We start from the raw sequence: 11,260 nt of genomic DNA, 5'->3' as shown, positions 1-11,260 counted from the left end.
TTATGACAATCGTCCAGGTTGTTGTAAAGTAGAGAATCGAATGAAGTAATTCTCTTGTTCTTATTATTGATAATCGAATGAGGTTACATATATATAGTAAATACAAAGGCTTAAGCCCATAACTGACTTAGTCTAATACGCATGGCCGATGGGCCTTTGCTTCTAGCCGATGAGCTTCATGGACCGTGACCGTATATGAGCTTGGTTATGGAGTCCATCCTTAAGTGGTTTATAACACTCCCCCTTGGATGACATAACCATGCCGATGCTAAGGGATCGATGCAATGCGCTTGGGGATGCTGCCTCATTAAAACCTTAACAGGAAAACCCAGTGGGACAAAACCATGGTGAAGGAAAAAGAGTATAACACACATCACTCCCCCTGTTTCAAGCATCACTCTAAGTCCTTAAGTCTCCACATTCCAATCTGGTGCGTGAGCTTCTTGAATGTTGTTGTCGGCAATGATTTGGTGAAGAGATCGGCTGAGTTGTCGCATGATTGAACTTGCACCACTTGAACTTCTCCGGCCTTTTGTAGTTCATGTGTGAAGAAGGACTTTGGTAAAATGTGCTTCGTCCGATCTCCCTTGATGTAGCCTTCCTTGAGCTGTGTGATGCAGGCCGTATTGTCTTCGTATATAACCGTTGCCTTCTTATCGTCGTCCATGCCACTATCGGTCCGAATGTGTTCAGTCATCGATCTCAACCAAACACACTCTCGGCTGGCTTCATGAATTGCTAAGATTTCCGCATGATTTGATGATGTGGCCACAATACTTTGCTTCATAGAACGCCATGATATCGCTGTACTACCGTGTGTAAAAACATAGCCGGTTTGAGACCTTGAGTTGTGTGGATCCGATAAATAACCTGCATCAGCAAAACCAACTAAACCTTCCTTGTTATAGTTAGTATAATATAAACCCAAATCTGTTGTCCCTTGTAGGTAACGAAGTAAATGCTTAATTCCATTCCAGTGCCTTTGGGTCGGACAAGAACTAAATCTTGCTAGGAGGTTCACGGCAAAACATATGCCCGGTCTAGTGTGGCTAGCCAAGAACATTAACGCTCCTATAGCACTGAGGTACGGCACTTCAGGACCGAGAACTTCCTCATCGGCCTTCTTTGGACCGAATAGATCTTTATCCAAGTCAAGACTCCTTACAACCATTGGGCTGGTCAATGGGTGAGCCTGGTCCATATTAACCCTCTTGAGTACCTTTTCTGTATATGCCATTTGATGCACAAGGATTCCATCATTTCTGTACTCAAGCTGTAATCCCAAACAGAACTTAGTTTTACCTAGGTCTTTCATTTCAAATTCTTTCTTTAAATACTCTACTGTTTGGTCGATTTCTCCAGGGGTCCCAAGGATGTTTAAATCATCCACATACACTGCTATAATAACAAACCCTTTGTTTGCAAACTTCTTTATAAAAATACATGGACTGATTGGGTCATTCTTATAGCCTTCTTTAGCTAAATACTCACTTAACCGGTTATACCACATTCGACCACTTTGTTTCAGTCCATAAAGGGATTTGTTCAGCCTAATGCAGTACTGTTCTCGAGAACCACTCTTATCCTTGAGCTCAATACCCTCTGGTAATCTCATATAAATTTCATTATCCAGTGGACCATATAAGTATGCGGTTACAACATCCATTAACCGCAAATCCAGTTTTTCTCTTATAGCCAGACTTATTAAGTATCTAAATGTTGTTGCATCCATCACAGGGGAGTATGTCTCCTCATAGTCTATTCCTGGTCTTTGAGAGAATCCTTGTGCTACAAGTCGTGCCTTATATCTCACGATTTCATTATTCTCATTTTTTTTCTTACAAAAATCCACTTATGTCCAACTGGCTTTATTTCAGGTGTTGTCCTTAAGATCGGACCAAACACACTTCTCTTCTTTAAAGAGTTTAACTCCACGTCAATGGATTCTTTCCACTTTAGCCAATCTTTACTTTGTGTGCACTCTAATATAGACGTGGTTCATGATCCTCATTTATTTCAAGTGCTACCTTGTATGGAAATATTTCATCGATGTTGACATCTTTTCGGTTCCATTGAATTCCAGATATGATATAATTGATTGAGATCTCATTATTATCAATACCTTCAGGACCTTGAGGTTCAGGGTCCCAAACCTCATTTGGTTCCTTAGGATTTGCCGCGGCCATTCTGTAGTTTCCTTAACCTCGGTTTCATTTGCACCTTTCTTAGATTTCCGAGGGTTCTTATCTTTGGAACCTAATGGTCTACCTCGTGTTAAACGTGGCTTAGACTCTGTAGCAACTTGATTATTGTGTTCCTTCTGAACATCAATACGTACTGGTGCATTACAAGCTGGTATGTACGATTTTGTTACTCTCTTTGGGTCAGCAAAGGAATCTGGCAATTGATTAGCTAGCTTCTATAAATGAATAATCTTTTGAACCTCTGCATCACATGCTAGAGTTCGAGGATCTTGCCAATTTAAGGATGTTTGATTCCATGTTAATTCTTTAACCAGCTTGCTTGTCTCTCCACCCAACATAGGAAACACAGATTCTGTAAATTTACATTCCGCGTATCTGGCCTTAAATAAATATCCTGTAGTTGGCTCAAGATACTTAATAATAGTGGGAGACTCATATCCAACATATATTCCCATCCTCCTTTGAGGTCTCATCTTAGTTCTCTGTGGTGGAGCAATAGGTACATAAACGGCACACCCGAATGTTTTGAGATGGGATATGTCTGGCTCATGACCCGTTAATAGTTGGGATGGTGAATACTTATGTTCACTAGATGGCCTGATGCATATAAGCTCTGCTGCATGTAAAACTGCGTGTCCCCAAGCCGACACAGGAAGCCTCAACCTCATTAGCAATGGCCGAGCTATCAATTGTATTCGTTTAATGAAGGATTCAGCCAATCCATTTTGTGTATGGACATGTGCCACAGGATGTTCCACACTCACTCCCATGGACATACAGTAATCATTAAACGCTTGGGATGTAAACTCACCAGCATTGTCTAGACATATAGTCTTAAGTGGAAAATCTGGAAAATGTGCTCTTAGTCTTATAATTTGAGCCAACAGTCTAGCAAATGCTAGGTTCCTTGTGGATAACAAGCAAACGTGTGACCATCTGGTTGATGCATCGATCATAACCATAAAATATCTAAACGACCCACAAGGTGGGTGTATTGGTCCACATATATCACCTTGTATCCTTTCCAGAAAGTTTAAAGTCTCTTTAGTGACTTTTACTGGTGATGGCCTTATGATTAGTTTCCCTTATGCACATGCTACACACGTGAGATGTTTAGGGATAATTTTTTCTCTCTTTAAGAGTGTGCCCATTTGAATTCATAATAAGCTTACGCATCATGTTAGAATCCGGATGGCCAAGCCGGTCATGCCATAGAGTGAACTGTTCATTAAACATTTTATTCTTTGCCAAGTTAGCTTCTATCATGTTAATCTTAGCATGGTATAAACCAGTGGCTAGTGCAGGTATAGTCTCTAGGACCTTCTTATGCCCACTCACGGTTTCAGTAATGTATAGAAATTCTTTGTTTCCTTCACCCTTTGTTTCAACATGATAACCATTCAATCGAATGTCTTTAAAGCTCAATAAACTTCTTTTAGAGCTGGGTGAGTACAAGGCATCACTTAGTTCAATATGTGTGTCATTAGGTAATAATATGTGAGCTTGGCCGTAGCCTTCTATTAAGCTTGCTATACCCGCAATTGTACTAACATTGGCACTTTTCATTATGAGGTTTATGAAATATCTTTTTTCCTTCAATATTGTGTGGCTGGATCCACTGTCCACCACTAGTACACTCATATCCTCGGCCATTTCTATAATGACAATAATTTTGTTTTAGTTTTCAATAAAACAAGCAAATATATATTGAAATAAAATCATTGAATTTAAACCAAAATAATTATCCAATACATAAACCGAAATTAAAACATAAAAGCATAGAAATTAAACCAAATCCATAATTAAAACTAGTTATCTTCTTTAAGGCAATCAGAAGTCTCATAGGATAGTGAATCATCATTCTCATGGTCGAAGTCATCTTCACCATCGAGATGCACATAGTTGGCTTCTGGGTTCTTCTTCAAAATCTCTTGATATGCATCAATAAGATGTTTGGATGTTCTGCAATTCTTGGCCCAATGGTTAGACATACCACATCGGTCACAAACTGATTTAGCCTTGGATTGTGGTTTAAAGGACCCACGGCCCCTACCACCATGGCCACGGCCTCCACAGCCATAACCATCAAAACGGCTAGCTTGGTACTGTCCACGACCACCACGTCCTCTGCCACCACGGCCACGGCCATAGTGTCTTTCTCTGTGGACATAGTTGGTCTCCTTGGGCTCTTTAGACTCTTTAGGCTCTTGAGGGTTTTTCTTTGCTAAGTCAACCTTGTGAGCTTCTGGTAACGGAGCTGTACCAGGAGGTCTCATTGCACTATTCATCATCAATAGCTCATTGTTCTGTTCAGCTAGCAGTAAACATGAGATTAGGTCTCCATAGGTTTTAAACCCCTTTTCACAGTACTGTTGCTGAAGCAGTATATTGTTAGTGTGAAAAGTAGAGAATGTCTTCTCTAGGAGCTCCTTCTCGGTCACCTCAGTACCACACAACCTAAGGAGTGAGACAATCTAAAAAGCTCTGAGTTATACTCATCCACGGATTTGTAATCATGGATCCTTAGGTTTTTCCAATCAAATTGAGTCTTTGGTGGGAGCACCGTCTGTTGGTGTCCGTATCTGCGTTTAAGCTCTGTCCAAAGGTCAAGAGGATTTTCTATGGTGAGGTACTGATTCTTGAGACTCTCAGCAAGGTGATGGCGCATATGCATAATGGCCTTGTACTTTTGTTTGTCAGTACAGTTAAAATCTTCCTCAATGCATTCAAACAAGTCCTTTGACTTTAGCATGATCTTAGTGTCCAATGCCCATTGCAAGTAATTGTCTCCAGAAGCATTCAAGGCAGCATAGTCTAAGTTGTTGAGCCTTGCCATCTGCATAACACAGAAATAGACAACCGATCATTAGCATGCGGTAATAATAGACCAATCCATGCAATAAATATTTAGGTCATGCGGTATTTGACACCGAAACATGCCTTAGGCCATGCGGTATTTGAGACCGAAACATGCCTTACTTTTACTCAAATTTTCGTGGTTTAATTCATGCATGCAAGACAACAAACCTAGATAGATACTAGCATGCAACAATTTCCTTTTTCTTAAATAGTTTTGAGTTTTAGAAAATTTCTTTTTTTTTTCTTAACATTGGATAATAACAAAATTTTAGGAAATATTTCTTAAACCTTTAAGTTAATAATTATAATTAATTTAGAAATTATCCAAATTTATTTTATGCATAATAATTTCCGATTTTCTTAAATTTTTAGGTTTAGGGTTTGAATTTCTCAAACACCTAAATCGAATTTAATTCTTGGAACCATTAGATTAAATTTTCTTTTATGATTTTTGGATTTAATAGTTAGTTCTAGGGTTCTAATGCAACAAATAATTAATTCAAACAATCCTAAACTTTTAATCTTAAGCAATTTGGATTTTAGGTTATAGTTCTAAGATTTTAAGTGATGAAATTCTCAAACAATCAAACAACCATAATCGGATTTTATTCATGGTATAAACAGTTCAATTACAATCAATCTAAACAACCTATGACAACCGATTTTTAAGTTGTAAGTTATAGGATTTAGGAAATTTTGAAAACTTAAGAACTTGTTTGTTTGATTGTGTACTTGTAGGTTTATGGTTCAAATAGTTTTAAGACAAATTCGGTTATATGTGTCCAATAGGGGTCGATATTACCTTAACACCAATAGGGGTTGACCGGTTTTGATCTGGGAGCTAAAGACCTCAGATTTTACCTTGATCACGAACCACGAACCTCGATCTGGTACTGGACAACGAACAGGATCACATACGGCGCCTTTCTATCGGACAGAAAACTAAACCGCTCACGTATAGGACCACGAACCTCGAACTGCTTTTGGATTGAACTTGGATCACAAGCACAAGCTGCTTAAACTGATCTCGAAAAGACTAGTCACGAACAAGGGTTGATCGTGAGCTAGTATGGGAATTAGGGTTCGGGGAAGAACAAAGAAAAGAGAGACGGCGGTTTAGGGTTTTTAGGGTTAGGGTTTTTCTCAGTTGGATCGTTAGAGCAAGTCGTGCTGATAACGTGTTGTAAACTAGAGAATCGAATGAAGTAATTCTCTTGTTCTTATTATTGATAATCGAATGAGGTTACATATATATAGTAAATACAAAGGCTTAAGTCCATAACCGACTTAGTCTAATACTCATGGCCGATGGGCCTTTGTTTCTAGCCGATGAGTTTCATTGACCGTGACCGTATATGGGCTTGGTTATGGAGTCCATTCTTAAGTGGTTTATAACACAGGTGTATATATATATATATTTTTTTTTCTATATCTCTTATTTTAATATTTTCTTCATCTTAAAACCAGTAAACAATAAAATTAACTGTTTTTATTTTGGTTTTTTGTTTTTTTCAAAGGAACCCAAGCAAATTTGCTAATACGGTCGTATCGTGATCTTATAATGAGAGGGATTAGGATACATGATTTCTTTCATATTGGTGATCGTCCGTTGCGTGTTCCATTTTGTCTTGTGAATGAAGCTCGACCTGTAGAGTATCCTGATATTTTTAATTGGAGCGAGATTGTTGGACTCTCATTTTTCCCTCCAGAAGATATTTGTTGTGCTACACCGATTTGGTAACTACAATTTTCCATTTTCACTTGCTGATAATTAATGTACATTTTTTCCATCTTTTAATTTACACTACTAGAAAATAACAAAGTAAGTATATATGAACCATAACGATAGAAGGATACTAGCTTTTATCTACTCAAAACATTTATTCCAATTTGTAAACTACTAAAGAGTTATTTATTTGAAATGTGGGATTATATTGCGTTTGTATATATTCTTAAGCAAATCTTGGTATTCTATATGGAGAAAAATCATTTATATATAATATTATATGTGCTGACCAATATATATGTGATTTTGACTGATACGAAAAAAATGTTTTTGTTTCAGGAGGATTATGATAAATGGACGGAACCTCTTAGAGAAATGTTTTTTCTGTTTCGATGAGAGATCATCTACTTTCTGGGCACAATGGAGGGTGGATATTTTTTGGCGGTGCAAATTGAGGTCATTTCCACTGTGTCCATGAATATTATCCTATCGTTGAGCATTGTAACGATTGGAAGATTCCAATGTCTTTCATTTGTGTTGGACAAAATAATGAATGTACATAAACTAACTAAAAAGATCATCATTTTGGATATATATATTTTTTGTAAACATCTCTTAATACGTATGTTATTTCTGTTTTCCTTTGTAGTAATGTACTGCAACAAAACTTTAATTTACACCGGCTCGCCACTGATATATGGTCCCACTGTATCATTGGCTTTCAGTGGTGGTAGTAGAGTTTACACTCTTACTTCGGATGATGTAAAAGTTGTTTTATGTGCATTGTTTATTATATAATTTTTTCTAATGAAATATTTTTTCTAGAGTACTTTTTTTTTATTCTTTTGCAGTGCATCCTCAAGTATGGGAAGGTATACACTAGTGTTTTTCCATCCATGCATTTCTCAAACCAGAATACTGAATATTTGTAAGTATAATTAGATATAATTAGTTTAAAATATTTTTAAAAATAATAAAAATAACATTCTTCACATTTTTTTTCTCTGTTTTCTAAGTATAGTTAGATATGTTTTGTAATACTTTTTTTATTTATGGTATTTGTCTTGAGTTATTTTTTAATACAATTCTCGAAACTGTATGAAAAAAAAAAACCCCCTAATTACACATATTACAAATGGGCACATTTTGACAGAAGCAAAACCCGTTTAACAAAACTAGGCCCATCTATATAAATCATAGCCTTAAAAACTGGTTAAGCAAAAGGTACAAAATCTTTCCTCCTCTCCGTTTCGAGCTTCCTCCTTCCTCTCACAAAATCTTCAAGTCTGTTACGATTCTAGCCTGAATCGTTCTTCTATTTAGCTCACCGTTCACTCACGTCTCTCGTGTTTTGAACAACAATAAAAGAAGAGACGCCGGAGTTTTACGAGTTCAGGTTCCGGTGTGGAACCCTACATCTCGCCGGAGATTGACTCCGGAATCCACTAGATCGCAAATGTCTTTTATCTCTCTACAAGAGCTCTCTCTCTTCTTACTCACTCTCACCTCACATCACACTCTTCTGTTACAATACTCTCGAGAACAAGAAGGAAGAAGAAGATTAAGAATCAGAAGTGGATAGACTATATTGCCCCCTCTTGATTTGTTGCAAACAAGTCCAACGCCCCACGTGAGTCCCATGTGCTTCTCTTGGAAGCAACTCTCTCTTTCCCCAAGAGTCTTCATCACACTTGCCATGTATTTGAAAAAAGTAAACATCACTCTTCTGTATCTTAGCTCTTCTTTCTTTTTCTTCTTCTTCTTCTTCTTCTTCTTCACTTTATATCGTCTCCGTTGATTCTATCTTCTCAATTTTGGTGATGGTTTAACCCATCCTCCAGTCCGAACTATTTTGATTTGATTTGATTTTTTTTTAACTTCACACTGAGTTTTCGTAAATCTGTTGTTAGTATGTGATTATTATCATCATCATCATCTAGCTTTGGTTCTCGAATTCGAAATTTCACTTCGTTAATTAAAGACTCTTTTTTTTTTTCTTTCTTTCTGGGCTGATAAATTTGATTTGTAGAGTGGGGTGATTCCGTGGATTTACCACCAAAGGGTGGGTTCAGCTTCGATCTGACGCAAAAGGGTCTTAAAAGCTCCTCCGTCGTTTCTCAAGACTGGATCAACTATTGTTTTGTTGATATACAAGGTCTGTGTGTTTGAGTGTTTCTATCTCACATTTACTGCTGTGGTGCAGGAACCGCTGAAGCAGTAACTGGTAATTTTTCTTATATACCAAATTTCTCTACTGCCACCCAAGATCAAAGTTGGATTTCCCTGAACTTCTGTTAGCTCGATCAAATTTATATTTTGTAGATTTCTTCTTGCCCTATGTTTGACGTTGACTCAAATCTTGCAGGGAGACACGAAGGAATCAAGTTGGTTTACATTTTCCTGAGAGACTGAGTGAAATCATTAACCTCACATTTACATTTTCGACTTTGTTGAATTTTTTTATGTTTTAACGATGTAGTTGCATCCAGATTTGGCTTGAAATCATTGTGATTAATGATTATGGATGATTCGGTTTTGAAATTTTGCTTTCAAAAGAGCTCTCTTTCTTTTTTATCGGCAACAACTTCTTAGGACAGACTCGTCGTCATTCTTACTATTTTACTTGCTAGAAGCAAAGCTTCTTGGTCCAATATCTGTTGACATTCTCTTTCTTCTTTAGAAGAGACCAAATTGAGTTATTTATTATGAGACACAATCAAGAGAATTTTTGGGATAGGGGTATAGTAGAATTAAATCCTTGGATAACTGTTATTTACAGTTTCCTTCAGTTTCCTTCATCTGACTATGAACCAGAACTTGATTTAAGCATCCAAAAGTCGGGGGTTCTTGGTTTAAGCATCTGACTATGAACCAGAACTTGATTTAAGCAACCAAGAACCCCCAACCAAGAACATCGAGCTTCTCTTTCCACTTGCTCAATCAAATTTTATTATCAGCATCAACACATTTGAAAGCCATGAATTACGACATGCGCAAGACATATAAGATTTATAAACAGAGCAAACAGAGTAATCTTTTCAAACTGGGGTCAAAAATACACATCAACAACACTAATTCAAAATAACCAATAAATCATTATTATTATCCACACCATGGCATTAACATGATCATTAACCAAACCACACCGCACAGCATATCAGTTGTGATGTTATAGCAGAGGAACCAAAAAAAAAAAGAAGAAGAAAAAACAAGCTAGATAAATTATGGGGTCTGCTTGAAACTGCTTGGTAGGAACCATCGAGCTGTGTGGAGTTGTTGCTTGGACGAACAAACAAACTTGTGGAGTGGGTCCTCCATCTCCTGTGTCTCGAGATTAAAGACACAAATTTGAGTTATGTTTTTCTCAAGACAAATATCATTGAAGAAGATGGAGTTTCTCTGAAAACCCACAAAGTCATCATTAGCGAGGACAATGATGCCAAGATCAAAAAGCATTGCCTCGTCGCCCAAAGAATCAACTTTTTCATCGTACGTGTTAAAGAAACCTGCCTTGTAGACGCGGAAGGACCAGTGACGTACCCGCTGTTCTGTCTTGACCCATTGTTCAACCTTGAGGACATCTCCGATTACTGTGACAACAAGTTTTGTTCGCCCAATTCGCCAAATTCGCCATGGATCCCTTGATGATGTTCGATTAATAGGAGAGGGGTCGCCAGCAACACCACAGTGAAAAGTCTCTTGCGGAATCTCTGTGGAGAAATCGAATATTTTGATACAACCACCAGTTGTACGATTTAGGAGGAGGTAGTAAAGCTTGTGATCTTTGTAAACCATCTCACAACGAGCAGTAGAAAAAGCAGTAGAATAACCTTGGGGAGTTTGAATCTGACTCCAGAAGGTATCTCCTTTCTTGGAATAAACCAAACACCATTCGCCAAGTCCCAATAGAACTACATACTCTTTAGTTTGCTCGTCAATCCAAAACACAGGGGAACGCAGAATCGTATCAATACCTCTGAACTTCCTTTGATCGTTTCCGTTTGAAATACAAAACAAACCTTCCGAGGTGGTTCGCTCCAGCTTTGTCGTTCCAAGTTGTGAATCCACCGGAGGTAAATCGATCCTCTCGTGGGTAAACAGATTCACATGTAGAGAACAGACCCACGATCTACCATAAGGAGCAAGTTTCCACATGTCGCTAAACAATAGCTCTTTGCGAATTCGAACACATCAGCCCGCATTCTGTAAAGCTTGCCATTCTCCTCGGGATTGAACAGCTTGCACCAATGGGTTTCCATCTCGTCGTCTTCGTCTGAGGGATCTGTTTTTTGGCCAAGCATCGTTTCGCTGCGGAGAACCAAGACGAACATACGGATCCAACTCGTGGAGAATCAGCAAATCCAAGGCGTTCAACCACTGAATTCAACAGATCTGAAGGAAGTTCCGACCAGGAATCTCCTCGTCTGTGTAACTTGTAAGAAGATTTAGGGTTATGGTGCTTCATCTCCAT

General features: G+C 38.0%; 1 protein-coding gene, 1 long non-coding RNA gene and 1 pseudogene across 4 annotated transcripts; 1 reads left to right on the top strand and 2 right to left on the bottom strand.

The window, feature by feature from the left end:
* Positions 1-4,012: 4,012 nt before the first annotated feature.
* Positions 4,013-5,040, bottom strand: LOC147937376 (uncharacterized). The gene is made up of 3 exons (XM_087468771.1): positions 4,768-5,040; positions 4,458-4,579; positions 4,013-4,331 (listed from the first exon to the last, which is right to left on the bottom strand). Exons 1-3 carry the CDS (start codon positions 5,038-5,040, stop codon positions 4,013-4,015), a joined length of 714 nt encoding a protein of 237 aa, XP_087324897.1.
* Positions 5,041-8,008: 2,968 nt separating this feature from the next.
* LOC104719720 (uncharacterized) lies at positions 8,009-9,330 on the top strand. Of its 2 annotated transcripts, XR_015568119.1 has the most exons (3): positions 8,009-8,500; positions 8,819-9,013; positions 9,155-9,330. It is a non-coding gene; the product is annotated as an uncharacterized LOC104719720 (long non-coding RNA). The 2 variants fall into 2 exon arrangements; XR_756658.2 differs by lacking the exon at positions 8,009-8,500 and having other exon boundaries at positions 8,520-9,013.
* A 473-nt stretch (positions 9,331-9,803) lies between these two features.
* LOC104720655 (putative F-box protein At4g22165 pseudogene) lies at positions 9,804-11,260 on the bottom strand (annotated as a pseudogene). The gene has a single exon (XR_015568118.1). The product of XR_015568118.1 is annotated as a putative F-box protein At4g22165 pseudogene (transcript).

Source organism: Camelina sativa, chromosome 10, assembly GCF_030686135.1.
Source record: "Camelina sativa cultivar CO46 ecotype springtype chromosome 10, ASM3068613v1".
Taxonomy (NCBI): Eukaryota; Viridiplantae; Streptophyta; class Magnoliopsida; order Brassicales; family Brassicaceae; genus Camelina; species Camelina sativa.
Note: the sequence above shows the minus strand (reverse complement) of the source record. Positions and strands in the feature narration are given on the sequence as shown.